Source organism: Geotrypetes seraphini, chromosome 11, assembly GCF_902459505.1.
Source record: "Geotrypetes seraphini chromosome 11, aGeoSer1.1, whole genome shotgun sequence".
Taxonomy (NCBI): domain Eukaryota; kingdom Metazoa; phylum Chordata; class Amphibia; order Gymnophiona; family Dermophiidae; genus Geotrypetes; species Geotrypetes seraphini.
In genome coordinates, this window is record NC_047094.1 from 37,830,596 (window position 1) to 37,853,236 (window position 22,641).

At 43.0% G+C, this 22,641-nt stretch overlaps 1 protein-coding gene across 1 annotated transcript in view; it reads left to right on the forward strand.

Moving 5' to 3' along the window:
* The window catches only part of GRIN2A (glutamate ionotropic receptor NMDA type subunit 2A), a 422,776-nt gene that overhangs the window by 272,328 nt on the left and 127,807 nt on the right, over positions 1 to 22,641 (forward strand). The window contains exon 4 of the mRNA XM_033914282.1: positions 6,063 to 6,655. Coding sequence (XP_033770173.1) covers positions 6,063 to 6,655 — 593 coding nt within the window. The remainder of the gene's footprint in view (positions 1 to 6,062; positions 6,656 to 22,641) is intronic.

A 22,641-nucleotide genomic window follows, 5' to 3' on the forward strand; every position in this document is an offset into this window, starting at 1 on the left:
CTGCCCCATTCCTGCAAGCTCTGTCCTCATTTGCACAAGCCTCAAACCCTTTAAAATCACAAGTGTTCAAGATTTGTGCAGTTAAAGCTGAGCTTACAGGAAAGGGGCAGGGACTGGGACAACAACAAAACTTGTGGGGACAGGATGGGGAAATTGAGTTCCTGCGGGACGGGGAAAAATGTGTCCCCGTGTCATTCTCTATTCTGAGCTCTCTCCTTAAACTTCTCCCAGCCACACCTTCTAAGTAGGAGGATGGGACTGAGCTCTCTTTTCCTACTTTCCCTGTACTGGGACTGTCTTAAAGGGACAGGATTGCTTTTACAAACAGAAAACTTGCAGGGCTTTCTAATAGCTTTATTATGGGATATAGTTTCATGGCTGTTACTACTATGCCAGTCCTTATCCTACTTCATCTCAGAATCTGAGAAGTAGACCGCTGATTCTAGGTCTGTGTTGGTAATTTGGTCAGCTCTTCTGACCAGGGACCTGGTGCTTTTCCTAACTTTCTTTGGAACAAAGCCAGGTTTAGTAGTGGGTTTGTCACACCCCTTAGGAAACATTGTTTTGCCTCTATAATTTTTTCAAAGGCGCTACCTGAGGTACATGAGGTTTTTTTTTTGTTTTTTTTTTAAATCTTGGTTCTGAAATTGGCCATTTTGGACTAGGACTTGCTGGGAAGAAGAAAAACCTGGTGTGGATTGTTGTGAGGATCTGCACTGTGGAGAAAACTTGTTTTTATAAAGCTTTGGAACCGTAGACACACATACATTTATCAAACATTTTGTCAAATTCAGAAAATTCTGAAACAAATTTATTTGATCTATTTCAAAAATCTTCAAATTACCTTACAATTATCCTCAGATATGCTGGTATAAACTTAGGGCATGGTTCTATATATAGCACCCAAAAATTGGTGCCAATTGGAATGATTCTACAAGGTGCATGTTCCTTAGCACCTATGGGTGTTTCGCATAACTTAGGCACACCCATTTAGGCCAGCTAAAACCAGGTCTAAATGTCTGAGCCTAAGTGGTGTGTGAATCGGGCATATTCCATAACAATGCACATAACTTTTAGCAATGCCCATGGTCATGCACCCTTTTCAAATTTGCACACTCCAACTGGCGCATACTTTTTACAGAATCGCACCGAGTTGTGCGTGTAGCTTTTAATTAGTGCCAATTTCTGTTGATTATGAGGTGTTGCTTGCCAATTATCGGTGCAGATTAGGCCAATCAATCAATTAAGTTGTGTGCACATTTTGGCTCTGTGCACCAATGTGTGTGCAAAACCGTAGGCCCAAGTCCTCAGACTGAAATACCTCAGACTCAAGTTCCTGGCCGTTCCTGATCAAGGATTCGCTGAGAGTCCCAATAAAGGTCTCCGTTTCTCAGCCATCTCCTATTTTCGTTTTTAAAGAATCATTTTACACTATTCACAGTCATTTTTTAGTTAAATGAATTCGTAGATGGTGGCTCCGCTGCACCACAAGGCATTTGTAAGTAATCATTACATGTCAAATGTTCAAAACCCAGGAGGTGCGCCTCAGTTAAAAATAATGTCCTTATGCTCAGCAAGTAAAATTAATCAGTTCTCAGAATTTTAGTTTTATATAATTTCCCACTGTGAGGAAGCAGACATACCTCAAAAATGTAAAACACTGTGCCCATGTCTATCCTATGGGAGTGGGGTAGTTATCTCTTAGCTTCTCGGAAAGGGTGGAAGTCGGCATACCTAAGAGTATGTGCATATGCTCAAAGCCCTACTCTGATCTAGTCAGCACATAACTTTTTCAGCGTGTGCCGGGGAAGCAAAAGCCGGTAAGTTAAGAGCCAATTATCGGATGATCGGGGGGAGGAAGGTATGGTTGCTGTGGTGGTGGCATTGGAGTCAGGGAGGTTTGGGAAAAAAATGTTGGTTGCTGCAAGGGAGTTGGAGGTGGGAACTGGTTGTTGAGCTGATGTCAGCATTGGGGGACCCCAGGGGAGGGGGGAAGGAGAAAGGAAAGAGGGGAAGGAGGAAAGGAAGAGGAGTGTTGTTGGTCTAGGGAAAGGGGAAAACAGAGAGATATAGATGAGTAGGGTTAGAGAGAGGGAAGATGTTCAACTTTGTGGGCGAATAGGTACAGGAATACAGCAACCCTGTTGTGGGGGAATACATGAATACCTGAATATAAACACCCCCACCCCACACCGGTTTATATTTGAGTTAACAGTTCCCTCCCCCCTTTTTTTTTGGCTGGGGAACTATTATCTTGGTTTATACTCAGATAGGTTTATATTCAAATATATATAGTATTAGAACTAAGGTCCAGATTCTCTAAATGACACCTAAAGTTAGAGTCCTAGATCGCTGTATCTAGCCGATCTAGGTGTATAAAAAGCTTAATTGGGAAAGACGCTTACATTGTAGGCATATGTTGCGTGCTTAGGGAGATGCATAGAGATGCTTACAGATGCCCAAGGTGTGGCGTGTGTGTGGTTTTCCCAGAAGTGGCCTTGGGCGTCAGTAATTGTCCTTGCGCACCTCTGTAGGTGCGAGACAAATTACTTAAATGTAGACCTCTAAAATGCTGGCCTACTTTTAAGGCATCTGAGGAAACTAGATGCGATTCTCCATAGGACGCCGATGTGTGATTGACACGCGATCGGCAGCCGCCTCTTAGGTGGCCGCCGAGATCGCCAGCCTATAGAGAATCAGGCCCTAAAGATGGGCACACTGTTATAGAATTCCAGGGCTCTGCGCCTAATTTATGTGTGAAGATTTACGTCAGGTTTCAGTTGATGTATATCCTCACGCCCAAAGCTGGACGTGGATCTTGGCACTATACGCTCTTCTGTAAAGGGTGGGCAACTCAGTGCACTGCTTATAGACTAGGGCTCAGGCCCCGATTCTATAAATGGTGCTTAAAACATAGGCACTGAGAAATGCGGCACTTATCGTATGTCGGTCTTAAGTTGGACGCCTACTGTGGACTTAAACACTGGTAGGCATCCTAACCTTAGGTGCACCCTATGTATGCCAGGGTTTTCTTGGCCTAAATACCAGCACCTAAGTTAGACGCCTAAGTCTAAAACAGGTGCCTACCATGCCAAACATGCCCCTAACCATGCCTACTTCCTGGCAGGCGCTTACCTGAAAGTGGTAGGTGCCTACTATCCAATTAATTTTAATTTAAGCCAATTATGAGGTACTTATTGTTCATGGGAGCTGAATAAGCTTTTTTAAATAATTAAGGGATCCTTTTACTAAGGCCCGCTAGCCGTTGTAGTGCACGCTAAACACTAACACGTCCATAGACTATAATGGATGCGTTAGCGTTTAGCGTACGCCAAAACGGCTAGCGGGCCTTAGTAAAAGGACCCCTAAGTTAGAGGCCTAGATCGACTAGGCATGCCGATCCAGGTGCATCTTTTATCGAATCTGGGCCTCATTTTTCGCCACTCAAATTTGGATGCCATTTACTGAATCTAGTCTTTATTGTGCACTGAAACCTTAGAAATGAAAAGAAAAAAAAGAAGAGAAAAGAAAAGAAAATGGAGAACAAAGCAATGCCCAGTGTTGCTGAATATCTCCTCTGATTGCCTTGGGGTTTAGGAGAGTAATTATAGATTCTGCATTAAGTATGGAACCACACAATAATTTGATTGAAATAAACGTTCTTTAAACTTAAGCAACTCAGGTTAGTTCATTCTTATTTGCTAGAAAAACATTTTGCTGTTATTGGGGTTTTTTTTTTTTCTAAGTTCTTTCACAACTTAGCTTTGGTAATGCTGTATACGAGCTGGTGTTTCAGCAAATTCATTTCATGGGTTCAACTGATTCAGAATAGTGCTGCTTGATTCACACTTAGAAAAACGAGATACGATCATGTAATTCCACTGTTGATACATAGCACCTTCATTAGTTGCCGGTTAGAGCTTGAAGGGCAAATTCTATAAGAAGCGCCCAAAAGTTAGGCGCCAAATTAGGCACTGTTCAGTGCGATTCAAGTAAAATTGGGCGCTGTTTAGTGAATCGCGCTGAGCGGCACCTATTTGGGCACCTAAATTGGAGGCGCCCAATAAATAGGCCAGCTCTAGGCACAACGAAAAGTTAGGCGCCTCTGCGAGCGCTTAAGCACGCTTAAGAGCAGCGATTCTGTAAGAAGGTGCCCAACACGTAGCCACGCCCATGCCTAACATGCATAGAGCCTATTTTTTTGAAGGCCGCCTAAATTTTTAGAGGCGCCTTCTTACAGAATCGCGCTTTTTTGATAGGCGCCTAGGTTTCAATCACTGCTGATTAAAAAGCTTAATCGAGCTTGTTCTTCAATTTAGATAGGCGCCTATCTAGTCGGGCGCCTCTGAAATAGGTGCCTCACTTCGGGCGCTGGTTACAGAATTTGGGCCTGAGTGTTGTTTAAGATATGTTGTCTCCCCCCCCCTTTACTAAGGGCTCCTTTTATAAAGGCACGTTAGGGCCTTAATGCGTGGAATAGCACGCGCTAAAATGCTGCACATGGTAGCCGCTACCGCCTCCTCTTGAGCAGGCAGTAGTTTTTCAGCTAGCGCGTGCTATAGCACGTGGTTATCCGGTGCGTGCGCTAAAAACGCTAGCGCGCCTTCATAAAAGGAGCCTTAAGCTGCGGTAGGGGTTTCTACCGCGGCCCGGGGAGCGTCGGAGCATTTAGCGCCCCCGGTCACGGTAGAAACCTCTACTGTGGCATAGTAAAAGAAAGCTGTATTTTTTGAAATCTCTGGAAGGATGCTCGTTTGAGAACCTTTGCTCCTCTATTGGAATGTTAGGTTCTAATACTTATTTTCAAAATATATGACATATTTTTCTGTGTTTCCATTCTGTAAGAGGTTTCAGACTGAAGTCACTTCATGAGCTTTCATTGTATTATCAGGCTGCAAAGACATGGAATTCATTGTCAGTTGTAATTCATACTATTGTTTCTTATTTTTCATTTTGGAAGTTGTTAAAACCATAGTTTTATATATATATATATATATACTGTATATATATATACATTTTTTTAAAAAAAGGTCTTATTGAATTTGGTGTATATGTTCATTACTGTATCTTACTGTATGATCCTGACTGAGTATGGAATCAGTCCCTTGAAGTGTCCCTCTGAACTCTTTGAGAGGGAAAAAGCGGGTTAGAAAAACTCAAAGTGCCAGGGTGGTCTGTGGACGGAGTTGGTGAAAAGCTGGTAGTTATGCAGCCACTGGCTATATTCAGTGCTAGTTTTCACGTAACTAAATGGTCAGATAGGACCTCACAAAGGGGAGTTCTGTCTTCGCCCGTTTTAGCTATGTAGATGCTGGCACCAAAGATTGGCCAATACCTACATAACGTCTAAAGTTGGCTGCTGACCTGAATATTCAGTGGCAATGTCCAGACATGGCCCTAGCGTTGAATGTTTAGGTTAGACTCAGTTCATGGCAGTCAGTGGCTTTAAAACTGCTGATTGTAAGATACCTACGTCCATCCTATCATTCACTCTGCAAGAAACTCTCCAACCCTATATGTCTTGTCTGTCTGAACACATTAGACTGTAAGCTCTACTGAGCAAGGACCGTCTATTGCTTGTTAAATATACAACACTGTGTATATCTTTCAGAGCTATAGAAATTCTAAATAGTAGTAGTAGTAGTTCTGTTACCACAGCTGCCCTATACTGGTATTTTTAAAATGGCATGTTCTTAAGAAGTTCTGCTTCACGCAACGAGTGGTGGACACCTGGAATGTTCTCCCAGAGGAGGTTATTGCGGAATCCACCGTTCTAGGATTTAAAAGCAAAGAGGGATATGGGTGACTAATATTACGCCAGGTATACACCTGGCTGGGCCTCCGCGTGTGCGGATCGCTGGACTTGATGGACCGAAGGTCTGATCTAGAGATGGCAGTTCTTATGTTCTTATGTACTTTACAGAGAAAATAGTGAACAATGTTGAAAAATGTCAATGTTTTAAAAAGCTTTACAGTAGATTTGAAAGTAAAAAGCTTATTTGCGCTGAAATAGTGTGTTGTATTTTTTGGTGACGTTCCCACTCTTTCTATTCTCGTTGTAGGATTCGATGTCCACGTTCTTCCAGTTCGGAGCTTCGGTTCAGCAACAGGCCATCGTTATGCTCAACATCATGGAAGAATACGACTGGCATTCCTTTTCTATCGTAACGAGCACCTTTCCTGGATATCGAGATTTCATAAGTTTCATCAAGAACACGGTGGAAAACAGTTTTGTCGGCTGGGAGGTGCTGAATGTGATTACACTTGATACTTCCTTTGGAGATGCAAAGTCACAGATTCAGATGAAGAAAATCCATTCTTCCGTTATCCTACTGTATTGTTCCAAGGATGAAGCTGCTGATATTCTGAATGAGGCTCGTTCCCTTGGTCTCACTGGCTACGGTTATATTTGGATAGTTCCTAGTCTGACTACAGGCAACACAGATATCATTCCTCCTGAGTTTCCATCTGGGCTAATTTCAGTTTCATACGATGAGTGGGACTACACTTTGGAAACTCGAGTGAGGGATGGCCTGGGGATTATCACCACAGGTGCATCAAGGATGCTTGAAAAGTACTCTTTCATCCCCGAAACAAAATCCAGTTGCTATGGACAGCTGGAGAGGAATGAAATACCATCAAATGCCCTTCACAAGTAAGAACTGATTATTTCTTTTTCTAATACCTTTGGAAACTATGTCATTAAATTATTTTTCCAGAATCATATCAGCAACTACACGCGCACATCGATTTAGGGCTCCTTTTACAAAGGCGCGCGAGGGCCTTAATACGCAGACTCGTTTCGCGCTAAATTGCCACACACACTAGCCGCTACCGCCTCCTTTTGAGCAGGCGGTAGATTTTCAGCTAGCACGCGCTAATCCGGTGCGTGCGATAAAACCGCTAGCGCACTTTTGTAAAAGAAGCCCTTAATCTCTTATAGAAAGTAATAAAAAAGAATATAATATTAATATGTGACAACGCAATATAAGAGATGGAAAACCAATATACAGTATATGAGATTAGCTTAATTTTTATTTTTGACGTCAGAAAGCTTCAATAGTTATAGCTTTATTAGAACATATGGAGGTAAATGTTCAATAGGATACCAAACTGAAAAAGTATGTGGGTAGTTTGGTGGAGTGTTTTTTTTTTTAATGACCTATCTTAGAAATTATAGCAGCTCCAGAGATGGATTTAGTCAAGAGAAATCTTGCCTCACCAATCTACTGCATTTCTATGAGGGGGTGAATAAACATGTGGATAAAGTTGAGCCGGTTAATATTGTGTATTTGGATTTTCAAAAGGCAGTCGACAAAGTACCTCATGAAAGACTTCTGAGGAAATTAAAAAGAATGAATTTGGAATTGGAGGTTAAAATGTACAGCGTCAGCATCTATGAGACAAACGTGGTTATTTTTTATTGCATAGAATTTTTTGGACCCCAGTTCGGTTCCAAAAATTAGATAGCTCCAGGTCAAATAGATGCTGGCACTGTCATGCTGATATAGGGACTTTAGATCATCTGTTATTTTTTTGTCCGCTGATATTTAGTTTTTGGAAGTCAATTTGGGGACAAATAAATATAATCTTAGAATCGGATATGCCATTAACATACGAAGCAATAATTTGTGGTACTATTTTACATATTAAACCTCCCCTTGATAAATTTAAAAGCCGTCTTTTCTTGATTTTAACTGGAATTGCGGTTCAAATGATCACAAAAAACTGGAAAAATCATGACAGGTTAAATTATACATTTTGGTGGACAAATGTATGTAATACATATAGATATGAGAGAGTGAACACAGAATGTTTAAGGTTTAGTGTTTTATTTAACAAAATATGGAGTTTATTGGCTTTGTTTGCTGTTTCGCATTAAAAGATAATATATTGCCTTCTGAGTTTTTTCATTACACGTCTGGGATGGGATGGGGGGGGGGGGTAGGATAGGGAAAGGTACTGAAAAAATGGATATTAAATCTTCATATTAAAGATGTTTAGTATGGTCAATATTAATAATTGATGGAAGGGGATTGGGTATAATTATGATTCTACAATATTATTTGTTTGAAATAGTGTATTCTTTGTAATATTTTGCTATTTTCAATTAAATGTATTACACTATTGTAATTTAATAAAATAATAAAAATGTTAAAAAAAAAGAAAGTCATGGGATAGGATGCAATGGCCTATTGTGGATTAAGAACTGGTTGAAAGACAGAAAACAGAGAGTAGATTTAAAGGGTCAATATTCTCAATGGAGAAGGGTAAATGATGGAGTTCCCCAGGGGTCTGTGCTGGGACTGCTGATTTTAACATATTTATCAAATGATCTAGAGACGGGAATAACCAATGAGATCATTAAATTTGCTGGTGACACAAAGTTGTTCAAAGTTGATAAATCGCAAGAGGATTGTGAAAAATTGTAAGAGGACCTTGTGAAGCTGGGAATCAAAATGGCAGACGACGTTTAATGTGAGCAAGGGCAAAGTGATGCATGTGGGAAAGAGGAACGCGAACTAAAGCTACATGATACTGGGTTTTATATTAGACGTCACTGCCCAAGAAAAGGATCTAGGTGTCATTGTTGAGGACACATTGAAACCCTCAGCTCAATGTGCGACGGCTGCTAAGAAAGCAAATAGAATATTAGGAATTATCAGGAAAGGAAACCAAAGATGAAAATGTTATAATGCCCTTGTATCGCTCTATGGTACGGCCACACCTCGAACACTATGTGCAATTCTGGTCGCAGAATCTTAGAAAAGATATAGCGGAATTAGAAAAGGTACAGAGAAAGGTGATGAAAATGATAAAAGGAATGGGATGACTTCCCTATGAGGAAAGGCTAAAGTGGCTAGGGCTCTTCAGTTTGGAGAAGAGATGGCTCACGGGTAATATGAAAGAGGTCTATAAAATACTGGGTGGAGTGGAAAGACAGACGTGAATCACTTGTTCATTCTTTCCCAAAATACTAGGGGGCCTGCAGTGAAGCTACTAAGTAGTAGATTTAAAACAAACCAGAGAAAACATTTCTTCGTACAAAGTGTAATTAAACTCTGGAATTTGTTGCCAGAGACTGTGGTGCAATCAGTTTGCTTAGCGGGGTTTAAAAAAGTTTTAGATAATTTCAAAAAGAGAAGTCCATAGGCTGTTATTGAGATGGCTTGGGGAAATCCACTGCTTTTTCATAAGAACATAAGAAATGCCTCCGCTGGGTCAGACCTGAGGTCCATCGTGCCCAGCAGTCCGCTCACGCGGCGGCCCAACAGGTCCAGGACCTGTGCAATAATCCTCTATCTATACCTCTCTATCCCCTTTTCCAGCAGGAAATTGTCCAATCCTTTCTTGAACCCCAGTACTGTACTCTGCCCTATTAAGCCTTCTGGAAGCGCATTCCAGGTATCCACTACACGTTGGGTAAAGAAGAACTTCCTAGCATTTGTTTTGAATCTGTCCCCTTTCAACTTTTCCGAATGCCCTCTTGTTCTTTTATTTTTTGAGGGCATTAAAAATCTGTTTTACTACTTGAGATCTAGCTAGGTACTTGAGACCTGGGTAGGTCACTTTTGGAAACTGTTGGAAACCTTCAGTCTGTCCCAGTATTCTATTCTAATTCTTATGTTCTTATGTACAAAAGTGGTATTTTATACTGAGTTCTTTTTTTCTCCTCCAGTTGGTTGCATAGATGTTTTACAAACCCTGATTATGGATTATCTGGTGCACATCAAGATTACTTATTTATTAGTGAATTTGTTATATGACAATGGTATTTTTAAGGTAATATACTGTATACAAATCTTAGGCCTGTATTCAAAACAACTTTGCTGGCCACTGACTAGTTAAATCACTTGGAGGTAGATGCACTTAGAGGATAGGTAAGACCGTGTGGGTCTGCACCGATCCGATTTTTTGGCCGATTCAGAAAGTGCTATTGATGCACTAAAAAGTTTGCATGCATATTATTCACGTGGATGTTCGTCGTAATTCCCAACTCTGCCGTCCGATTGACTGCTGTGAGAGCGACTCTCACACAGGCACAGAGCCAGCAGGGGAAGCCCCAAAAACAGGCTCCTGCCACTCAGTCGTTCAGAGAGGAAACCTTTTTTTTTTCTCTTTAAATGGGTACAGATGCTGTGCATGTTACACAGATGCTGTGCATGGGCCAACTGGAGTCTTAGGCCTCCTTCCCATTGCATTCTGGGATGCACTGGCAGTGGCCTAAAACTCTGATTTTCCAGATCATTAAGGCCACTCCCCTGGCATGTGTTTCAGCCAGGCATGTGCTTCAATCGGAAGTCTGCATCGGGGGTCAATAAATTAACCCCCCTTCTATCAAGCCACGCTGCTGAGTAGTATGAGTTAAATGCAAAGCCGCCCATTCTAATCCTGTGGGTGGCTTGGCATTTAGATATCACTGCTCGGCATCACAGTTTGATAAAAGTGTGTGTGTGTGAGGGGGGGGGGGAAAGTAAGTGAATGAGCCTTTAGTCCTTAATCATGTCAGTCACGGTACTTTATAAGGTGGTTATTTTCCCTCTGCACTTCATTGCAATACTTGTTGCATAATTTCCATCCACTTGGGTCAACGTGGATTATAAAAAAAGATGTAAGCAGGTAAATCCCAGGTTGATACAATTTAGAATAAACAGAATTTAGAGATTTAGAATAATTTTTACATACATAGATAAAGTTTGCCTTCTGAAGCTCATGTAATCTACATCCAATCTGATAACAACCGGAACAGAGTTCTAAAGCTTAACTGCTTGGTGAGAAAATAATAAAGAATAGATTTGTTTATATTTTATATTCACTGCAGAGGGAAAGTAGATAGTCAAATGATTTTCAGTCTGAAAAGCCCTTTGAGACGGTAAAGAAAGCAATAGGGATAATATATTTAAAAAGCAAACAGCTAGCTAGGGCTCCTTTTAAAAAGGTGCGCTAGCATTTTTAGCGTACGCTACCTGAAAAACTACCGCCTGCTCAAAAGGAGGCGGTAGCGGCTAGCGCACGTGGCATTTTAGCGTGCGCTATTCCACGCGCTAAGGCCCTAACGCACCTTTGTAAAAGGAGCCCTAAATGTGCATAATTGAAATAATGAATGAGCCTCGTCATTAGCCAAAGCAAACTTCTCAAGAGAGGGGGCACCCGCTCCCGCTTACGTGCACGGCTTATTAATCTCCAGCCGAAGTATTCTGCAGAGTTTGCTGACGCTTTTCAGTAGATCAGAATAATCTGCAAAACTTACTGTACATGACAATAGTCTAGCTCAGTGTTCTTCAACCACCGGCCCATGGACCAGTGCCGGTCCACAGAAATTTCCTGCCGGTCCACAGGGCCAGCACGTGCATCAAGCCCCAAACAGAGTTCTTCAACCGCCAGTCCACGGTGCGATCAATGTGGCGTTATCTTCGAGCCAGCTCCCTCTTCCTAACTGATTCAATGCAGTGGCTCCTACGGGCATCCTGTACCTGAACCGGAAGCCTTCTCTCTGATGTTGCAATGTCAGAGGGAAGGCTTCCAGATGAGACACGGGACGTGCAAGGTGCAATTAGTACTATTATGGGGGCAGGGTCTGGGGTGGGGGCGGGGTCTGGCCACGACTTAGCCCCGTGTTCTTCAACCGCCAGTCCACAGACTGATGCCGGTCCACAGAATAATTCTTTTATTTCTGCCGGTCCATAGGTGTAAAAAGGTTGAAAAACACTGGTCTAGCTGAGTAAGAATGAGTTGTGTTTGTCTTCACAGTGCGTGTCTGAGTTCTTTGCTTTAATCAGGTCACTTGCTGAAATGGGGACAGAAGGCAGGAATAGAAGCATACCTCTGGCAGCGCAGGCCAACTTTCTGTCAGCTCATTTTTCAGACGCTTGCTTGGTACGGCGCCTCCTGCACCTCTGTGAGAGTTGCCTTCCCAGGATGCATGTGGGAATGGATGTGCTAAAGGTGCTTACAAGAAAATTTTCAAAAAATTGTGAGTGATTCAGAATACTGCCGTTCGCCTCATTTTTTGTTTTAAAAAAAAAATGGGAGCATATCACACCTTTTTATTTGAAAGTCCATTGGTTGCCGATAGAGTCGAGAATTCTGTTAAAATTTTCTTGCGTTTGTTATAAATCAGTTTCGGGTTTGTTACCAGGTTATCTTGTGTCTCATTTTTCTCTGAGTCACGCCAAAAAGACCGCACGTAGAGTGCACTTGTTTTCATATCCCTCCATTATAAGAAGTTCCTTGAGAGAAACCTCTCAACTCAAGCCGCTAAATTGAATGTATGGCTTGGAAAAATTATGTTAGAGGTCTCTTTCTATCTTGATTTTAGAAAATTGTTAAAAACTCAACTCTTTGATAGGCTGGTATCTTAATGCATTCTGCTTCATTTTTTCAATCAAGTTCCTTATATTCAACTTGATGTATTTGATCTGTTCTATGTATTACTTCTTTCCCTGCCCTGCCGGTATTTTCTGCATTATATTATAAATGCTTTCTGTCTTTATCTGTTTTTAAGTCCATTATTCTAATTTGTATTTTATCTGTATCTTATGTATTAGCTCACCTTGTTGTGAACCGCCTAGAACTTTTTTCGGTATGGCGGTATCTAATATAATAAAATGATAGGCCGCGCATGCGCATTAAAAAATCATGTTCCCTGATCCCGACGTGGAAAAACGAGTGCGCATGCGCGCCTACAACGTCACCACAGCCTGCTCTCCACCTCGCCCCGCTGCAGGCCCCACACTCGCAACTCACACATCCGCTGCAGCCTAGCAACTCCGACCACAACCTTCCCCCCTCAACCGCCTATGCCGGCTCAGGCTCCCGCCGCAGTGGAGGGACGAAAAAGCCTATGACCCTCATCTTCTTCCGTTGACTCCGAGAGGGCCGCAGTGCGACCGTGTGGAAGGAGGGTGGGAGGAGCGAATGGTACGGTCGGATGGGAAGGGAAGCAATGGTACCGGCTCCTCTCTCGAACTGCACCAGGATCGAGAGAGGAGCTGCAGCGCCGGCTTTCAACTTAAAAAAAAAAAAAAAAACCCCAACTGCAGATCGCCGCTCTCACCCGGCTCCCACTGCATGGTACCAGCTCCTCTCTCGAACTGCACCAGGATCGAGAGAGGAGCTGCAGCGCCGGCTTTCAACTTAAAACTCCTGGGCCTGCCTCAATCTTGACAATGATACAGGAAGTGCTACCACTTTTATTAGGCCTCTTCCACTCTCCTCAAGCATTCTTTTCACTGTGCTCAAGTTCTTCCAGTGGCCCCATGTTGCCATAGTAACATCAGTGCAAGATCTGTGGGTGGAGACGGGTCAAGAACTGGCCACTTCCCTCCGTGGCTTTGGCCTGCCAGTCAGTGTGGTGGTTGCTATGGAGACAAATCCCAGAGGGGCTCAGGAAGCTCTAAAACACATCCAGAGGGCCTACAAAGTGGGAACCTATGATCAGGGGCAGAGCAAGGTAAGGGTATCATAGGGATAAGAAGGAGGAGGGGGGAGAAAAAGGAAGGGATACCTACTGCTGGATAGGGGGAGAAGGAAAGAGGTGCTGATGGACAGGGGGGTGACGAAAAAGGAACAGAGGCCTAATGTTGGACAGGGGGAGAAGGAAAGAGGTGCTGCTGGACAGGGGGGAGGTAAAACAAAGGGAGAAGGGCTGCTGCTGCATAAGGAGAGCTGTGAAGGGGTAGTGGTGCACACAGGGGAGGTAAAAGGAAGGGAGAATGGACAGGGGGAGCAGGCAAGGGGTGATGATGGGCAGCCAAGGAAAAAGAAAGTGGCTAAGGAGAGAGAGAGAGAGAAAGAAATAAAGACAGACACACACACATATATTCTAGCAACCGTTAATGTAACGGGCTATATAAAGAAACACAGACAGACAGACACACATTTATTCTAGCACCCGTTAATGTAACGGGCTTAACGACTAGTATAAGAATAAAATTATTATTCTTTGAGATTCTGTATGGAATGTTGCTACTCTTTGGGGTTCTAGAATCTTGTTACTCTCTGGGATTCCGGAATTTTGATAGGCTGGTATCTTAATGCATTCTGCTTCATTTTTTCAATCAAGTTCCTTATATTCAACTTGATGTATTTGATTTGTTCTATGTATTACTTCTTTCCCTGCCATGCCGGTATTTTCTGCATTATATTATAAATGCTTTCTGTCTTTATCTGTTTTTAAGTCCATTATTCTAATTTGTATTTTATCTGTATCTTATGTATTAGCTCACCTTGTTATGAACCGCCTAGAACTTTTTCGGTATGGCGGTATATAAGAATAAAATTATTATTCTTTGAGATTTTGTATGGAATGTTGCTACTCTTTGGGGTTCTAGAATCTTGTTACTCTCCAGGATTCCGGAATCTTGCTATTCTTTCTGATTTTGAATGGAATATTGCTACTCTTTGGGATTCTAGAATCTTGTTACTCTCTGGGATTCTGGAATCTTGATAGGCTGGTATCTTAATGCATTCTGCTTCATTTTTTCAATCAAGTTCCTTATATTCAGCTTGATGTATTTGATCTGTTCTATGTATTACTTCTTTCCCTGCCATGACGGTATTTTCTGCATTATATTGTAAATGCTTTCTGTCTTTATCTGTTTTTAAGTCCATTATTCTAATTTGTATTTTATCTGTATCTTATGTATTAGCTCACCTTGTGAACTGCCTAGAACTTTTTCGGTATGGCGGTATATAAGAATTATTATTAAAGACCAGATTTACAAACATTTAAAACAGCAGGCAAAGAGATGAACAGACTTACCGAGCGCAAAGTCAGCGAACTACGAGTCTATCGAAGTTTAATTATAGTAGGTTAAAATTCTTAAACTCAAACAAAATGGCGAAGTGTAGGGTTACCAGACATCCGGATTTCCACTGGCATGTCCTCCTTTTTGAGGACATGTTCGGGGGTCTGGCCGGCTTTTCAAAATCTGCCACTTTGTCCGGGTTTTGAAAAGTTTTTTGTTAAAAATCGTGTCAGGAAGGGGCATCCACGCATGCACGTGACATCACTGCATCACATCCGCACATGTGCAGATGCCATCTGGGGCGGGGCTAGGGAGCGAAACAGGGCGGGCCTGGGGGCATGGCCATGGGTCTGGATTTTCCTTTGGGAAACTCTGGTAACCCTAGTGAAGTGGAAAGGTGTAAAAGGCCCTATGTCACAGGTGTCAAACTCAAGGCCTGCGGGCGAAATCCGGCCTGCCTGATCGTTTTATGCCCCCAATGTTACCTTGTAACTGGCTCCCTCCTCCTTACAGCCGTAGTGTGCACGGAGCCACGTGCAGCGGCTCCTCACGCATCCCACACCTCATCCAGAAGCATTCCCTCTGATGTTGCGACGTCAGAGAGAAGGCTTCCGGTTCAGGTGAAGGACGCACAAGGAGCCGCTGCACGCGGCTCCATGCACACTACGGCTGTGAGTAGAAGGGAGCCGGCCACAAGGTAACACCGGGGGGCATCGGACCGCAGGCCGCATAAAACAACCAGGTTGGAGCCAGCCAGAAGGTTAGGGACACAGCATGGAGGGAGGGAGACAACAAAGGTAGGGGGAATGATTTTATTTTCAAGTTAGTGTTTGAATTGTGTCAATTTTGAGCATTTTAATCTGCTGTCTATCTTTTACACTGCTCAGGAAGAAATACATTTTCTCTGGGGGTTGCACTGCATACAGTGGGTGTTTTTTAAAAAAAAATATTAGTACTTTTAGTTTTTGGGCCCATATTTGCTTAGGGTTCTGGTAGGAATGAATGTTGAGAAGCATATAGTGTGTTTTGTGTAGTTTAATTTTGTGGTTAACCATTACCATTATGTGTAAAAAATTATATGGTGTGTGTGTGTATATAAGAAAAATGAATGGAAAAAATGGTGTTATAATTAATATTATTATGGGGGCGGGGTCTGGGGGCGGAGATTGGGCGAGGTCTGGCCCGCGACTTAGCCTGTGTTCTGGATGTCGGCCCCTTAATGTGATTGAGTTTGACACCCCTGCCTTATGTTAAGGGAAGGATCCAGGGTACTATGAGATACCACATCCCAGCAGGCATGTGAAATAGGTCGTGCAGTTAAACTGTGTCACAGCTGTCATGTGCAGGGGGATCATGGAACTTTGCAAGAATTGAATTGTTTGAACTGCGTTTTTAACTGAGTTTGGGTGCCAATTGGTGCTTACAAAACCAACCCTGCTTAGAGAATCTGGGCCTGAGTGTAAACAAGGACAGTAAAGCCAAGAAGAATCTAAATATTGGGTCTGCCTTTGTCAGTTTGCTTTCTTATAATGTGTTCTTGCGCTATGCTGATGTGACAAATGCTGTATTGAGGTACTAGTGGTGGGTATGTAAGTTGCCATTTGGGTGCCACCATTGGGGCACCCATGATTTATTGGCACCACTGGGCACTGGATTTTGGGTGCCCAAATGGCAGTATTTAAATGTCCTCTACTTCACCCCCTTCCCATGGAGTGACCTCTGGTATTTGGTGGGAGCAAGATCTGTGCCTGCTCGCTGCTGCCATGGTTTCTTGGGAGATGGAGATATGGGTGGCCCCAGGCGGTGCCTATGAGGGAAGACGATTCTTCAGGAGGTCAGTTCTATCTTCCCTCACAGGCACTGCTTGGAGCAGCCCACATGTCCCTTTTGCCCAAGGACCCCTGGATGCAGCAACAAGTAGGCACAAGCTCTGCTCCCGACGAGTACCGGAAGTTAGTTTTGGGGGTTTGGAGAAGTAGAGAACTTTTAGATGCTACCATTTGGGCATCCAAAATTCCAGTGTCTAAAATTCATGTGGCCAAAAACGTCAGCAAAAAAACAGTGGCACCCAAAAGGCCTACTTCGGTTTGTTCAATATTTAATATTATTTTTTGATTCTAGATCCTCTGTGTTCATCCCACGCTTCTTTTAACTCCGTCACCATTTTCTTCTCCACCACCTCTCTCGGGAGCGCATTCCAGGCATCCACTACCCTCTCCGAAAGTAGAATTTCCTAACATTGCCCCTGAATCTACCACCCCTCAACCTCAAATTATGTCCTCTGGTTTTACCATTTTCCTTTTGCTGGAAAAAGATTTTGTTCTACGTTAATATCCTTCAAGTATTTGAACGTCTGAATCCTATCTCCCCTGTCCCTCCTTTCCTCTAGGGCAGGGGTAGGGAACTCCGGTCCTCGAGAGCCATATTCCAGTCGGGTTTTCAGGATTTCCTCAATGAATATGCATTGAAAGCAGTGCATGCAAATAGATCTCATGCATATTCATTGGGGAAATCCTGAAAACCCGACTGGAATACGACTCTTGAGGACCGGAGTTCCCTACCCCTGCTCTAGGGTATACATATTCAGGGCTTCCAGTCTCTCCTCGTATGTCTTCTTGTGAGCCCACTAGGGCCAGAAAGAGTACCTGCAGATAATGTGTACACCAGTGGTTCCCAAACCTGTCCTGGAGTACCCCCAGGCCAGTCGGGTTTTCAAGATAGCCCTAATGAATATGCATGACAGAGATTTGCATATAATGGAGATGCCAGGAATGCAGATCTGCTCCATGCATATTCATTAGGGCTATCTTGAAAACCCGACTGGCCTGGGGGTCCTTCAGGACAGGTTTGGGAACCACTGGTGTACACTATAGAAGTGACTAGTGCCTTCCCACTATTGTTATCATTCTTGGAGGCCCATTGTGCTTTTTGTTTTCTTGTTGGTTTTCACATTGGAACTGCTGATCATGCTTTGGAGGACCTGAGTTGACAGAAACCCAGATTCTGATGATGAATGGGGCATGAGTGAGTGACTGCAGTCAACTTATGCCTGTGATACTGAGAGTGGCAAAGCAGAGTGGACTTTTAAATCATTTTGCTCATTCCTTGGAATGACTAGAGCAGGGGTGTCCAATGTCGGTCCTCGAGGGCCGCAATCCAGTCGGGTTTTTAGGATTTCCCCAATAAATATGCATGAGATCTATATACATGCACTGCTTTCAATGCATATTCATTGGGGAAATCCTAAAAACCCGACTGGATTGCGGCCCTCGAGGACCGACATTGGACACCCCTGGACTAGAGTTACCATATGGCTCCAGAAAAAGGAAGACGGATTGAGATATCCGGGTTTTACTTCCATTGCTTTCAATGGAGGTAAATCCCAGATGTCTCTATCTGTCCTCCTTACTTCCATGGCTTTCAGTAGAAGTAAAACCCGGACATCTCAATCCATCCTTCTTTTTCTGTAGCCTTATGGTAACCCCAGGAATGACCTAAAAATCAGGGAGAAATAAAGTAGGTATATAAATGGACACCTCCCCCAAAGTTGCCAAATTTCCCTGTTCCAGGAGGGAGATTTTAAGCCATTCCATCTCTGGGATTTCTGCTGCAGCACTTTTTTCAATGAAAGGACCAGAACATGAGATAACTCTCTATGCATTGGATTTAAGTTTCAAAATCAGCACTGAGTACATTGAAATACCTCCTGGAGCTAGGTGAGTCGGGAGTTCTGCAATCCAAAAGTCCCCCCTTGAATCCGGCAATAAAATTGCCTGGAGGTATTAGAATAAAGATAGCACAGTCACATTATACCTATGCAAACAAAGTAAGGGTTTTTGTTTTTTGCAAAGAACACATATAGCATTTAAACACAAATCCTGATCCCGAGAGTGATTTACTTTCTATGAAGTACATCTTGAAAGGATGTGTTTGTTTTCCTTGGATTTACTAGGCGGAACCTGGCTGCTTTGTCTGTGCAAACACCCAGCTGTGGTGGCAGACTGCAGCAAAAGCTCCCTCGTCAAAGCATGAGCTACGCTGACTGTCCCGCGCACAGCAGCCGAGGCATTCTCAGCCTGTAATAGCAGCAAGCCAGCGTCGGCAGAAAGGGGGGGAGGGGAAAAACACCCATAGAGGGTCTGATCACACTGTACCAGAACAATGAAAAGGAACCACACATTGCTAGAATTGGCTTCTGTCTTTTTTCTTGCTGCATTTTTTTTTTATTGTTTTGCCTGCTCATTTTGGCTTGAACCAGTACTCATAGCGACATCTACTGGTGAAAATGAAGTACTAGAGGAGTGCATGCTGCGCAGAAAAACAGCCACCTACCCTAAGCAACACCGCAGAGTAAGGGAAACATCACTCAGTTTAGTATTAGACCCGTAATCTATATATATAAAATCGGAGGTATGTATGTTTGTATGTATGTGTGTATGTGCCGAGATCACGCAAAAACGGCTTGACCGATTTGAACGAAACTTGGTATGCAGATCCCTCACTACCTGGTGTGATAAGTTCTGGGGGTCTCACGGCCCACCTGCACACATGGGCGGAGCTACAAACAGAAAATCAGATTTCACCCATTCATGTCAATAGAAAAAATGTAAAAAGCTGCCATTCTCACAGTAATTCCAACTACCTGGGGTGATATGTTCTGGGGGTCTCGCGGCCCACCTGCACACGTGGGCGGAGCTACAAACAGAACATCTGATTTCACCCATTCATGTCAATGGAAAAAATGTAAAAAGCTGCCATTCTCACAGTATTTGAAAAACTGCTTGACCGATTTGAACGAAACTTGGTATGCAGATCCCTCACTACCTGGGGTGATATGTTCTGGGGGTCTCGCGGCCCACCTGCACACGTGGGTGGAGCTACAAACAGAACATCAGATTTCACCCATTCATGTCAATGGAAAAAATGTAAAAAGCAGCCATTCTCACAGTAATTCAAAAACGGCTTGACCGATTTGAACGATACTTGGTATGCAGATCCCTCACTACCTGGTGTGATAAGTTCTGGGGGTCTCGCGGCCCACCTGCACACATGGGCGGAGCTACAAACAGAAAATCAGATTTCACCCATTCATGTCAATGGAAAAAATGTAAAAAGCTGCCATTCTCACAGTAATTCCAACTACCTGGGGTGATATGTTCTGGGGGTCTCGCGGCCCACCTGCACACATGGGCGGAGCTACAAACAGAACATCTGATTTAACCCATTCATGTCACTGGAAAAAATGTAAAAAGCTGCCATTCTAACAGTATTTAAAAAACTGCTTGACTGATTTGAACGAAACTTGGTATGCAGATCCCTCACTACCTGGGGTGACATGTTCTGGGGGTCTCGCGGCCCACCTGCACCCGTGGGCGGAGCTACAAACAGAAAATCAGATTTCACCCATTCATGTCAATGGAAAAAAATGTAAAAAGCTGCCATTCTCACAGTAATTCCAACTACCTGGGGTGATATGTTCTGGGGATCTCGCGGCCCACCTGTACACATGGGCGGAGCTACAAACAGAACATCAGATTTCACCCATTCATGTCAATGGAAAAAATGTAAAAAGCTGCCATTCTCACAGTAATTCAAAAACGGCTTGACCGCTTTGAACGAAACTTGGTATGCAGATCCCTCACTACCTGGGGTGATATGTTCTGGGGGTCTCGCGGCCCACCTGCACACGTGGGCGGAGCTACAAACAGAAAATCTTATTTCACCCATTCATGTCAATGGAAAGGATGTAAAAAGCTGCCATTCTCACAGTAATTCCAACTATAAAACACTTTATATGACACTATAACCACTAGGGACATCTTTTCTATTCTACCACGGACACCATACATATAGAGTTTGTATGTTCTAACTGTGTTTGTAACTGTTTCCTTCATGCACCCCAGTTCATAATGTTATTACATTACATGAGTACTCACATATGCTGAACTAGGCACACAGGTTCCATTCTGAACCGGGAAAAAACTGCATGGAGTTTCTTTTCAACCTGAGTTTCCACATATTGAGTTGTTTAAATCAATACTGAAACTTTTGGATGCCACTTATTCCAACAGATCTTCCTTTTCAGTTTAAGAGATTGCTAATTCCAGTGAGACTTGCATTCATTCACCACTATAAAGTATCTTTATTTGAATCCATTTACAGTGTTATTGCTATAATTAAATACCCGTGCAACGCCGGGGCATCAGCTAGTAATACCATAAATTTATGTTACAACTGAAAAACAAAAAACACAGAAGAGCAAAGTAGCTGCTACACTATTGATCATAAACCTCTCATACACTGGGTCAGGCCAATGGTTCTTTTAAATCAGGGGTAGGGAACTCCGGTCCTCGTGAGCCGTATTCCAGTCAGGTTTTCAGGATTTCCCCAATGATTATGCATGAGATTTATTTGCATGCACTGCTTTCAATGCATATTCATTGCGGAAATCCTGAAAACCCGACTGGAATACGACTCTCGAGGACCGGAGTTCCCTACCCCTGTTTTAAATGATTATTATCTGCAGTTTATTTCATACTAGCTGATGCCCCGGCATTGCACGGGTATTTAATTATAGCAATAACACTGTAAATGGATTCAAATAAAGATACTTTATAGTGGTGAATGAAATTATTTTTTTACAGCTTAATAAAAAGTACAATATTCAAATTATAATGTGAAATATTTGACAAAATGAATACAATACAACTAACGCAAAACGTGATTATAAACAACAATTTTAGTTTCACCTCCTGGAGCAAGAACATATAAATTATTGGGTGAACCCACCCTTGAGCAAGCAACATAGAGTTGTGTGCCGCGAGACCCCCAGAACATATCACCCCAGGTAGTGAGGGATCTGCATACCAAGTTTCGTTCAAATCGGTCAAGCCGTTTTTGAATTACAGTGAGAATGGCAGCTTTTTACATTTTTTCCATTGAAATGAATGGGTGAAATCTGATTATCTGTTTGTAGCTCCGCCCACGTGTGCAGGTGGGCCGCGAGACCCCCAGAACATATCACCCCAGGTAGTGAGGGATCTGCATACCAAGTTTCGTTCAAATCGGTCAAGCCGTTTTTGAATTACTGAGAGAATGGCAGCTTTTTACATTTTTTCCATTGACATGAATGGATAAAATCTGATTTTATGTTTGTAGCTCCGCCCACGTGTGCAGGTGGGCCGCGAGACCCCCAGAACATATCACCCCAGGTAGTGAGGGATCTGCATACCAAGTTTCGTTCAAATCGGTCAAGCCGTTTTTGAATTACTGAGAGAATGGCAGCTTTTTACATTTTTTTCCATTGACATGAATGGATAAAATCTGATTTTATGTTTGTAGCTCCGCCCACGTGTGCAGGTGGGCCGCGAGACCCCCAGAACATATCACCCCAGGTAGTGAGGGATCTGCATACCAAGTTTTGTTCAAATCGGTCAAGCCGTTTTTGCGTGATCGCGGCACATACACACATACATACACACATACATACCTCCGATTTTATATATATATTCCTGGGACTCAGTTGCAAGCAGGTCACAATACTTTTGTAAAGATACTGCAGAAAAATGTGACTGGAATTCATTGTTGCCTGGGGGGGGGGGGGGAATAACTTGTGGTTAATGCAATTTAATCGTGTTAGGGAGCACTGCAGCAGGACACGTTGAAACAACTGGGGGCTCGTTGTTATCCGTAGAAAGCTTCATGCTGCCCTTAAAATCCGAGATTTCGGGTCCTTGGTGATCACATCCAGAACCTTTGAGCAACAAACGAAACTGCTGTGCAAATCTTAATTAAAGCGGTGCATCACAAGGTCTGTGAAAAGCAAGGCACCCAACAGCCCCTCCCCCAACTTCAGCCTCCGAAACGAATTTGTTTGCTTTCTTTTCCCGCT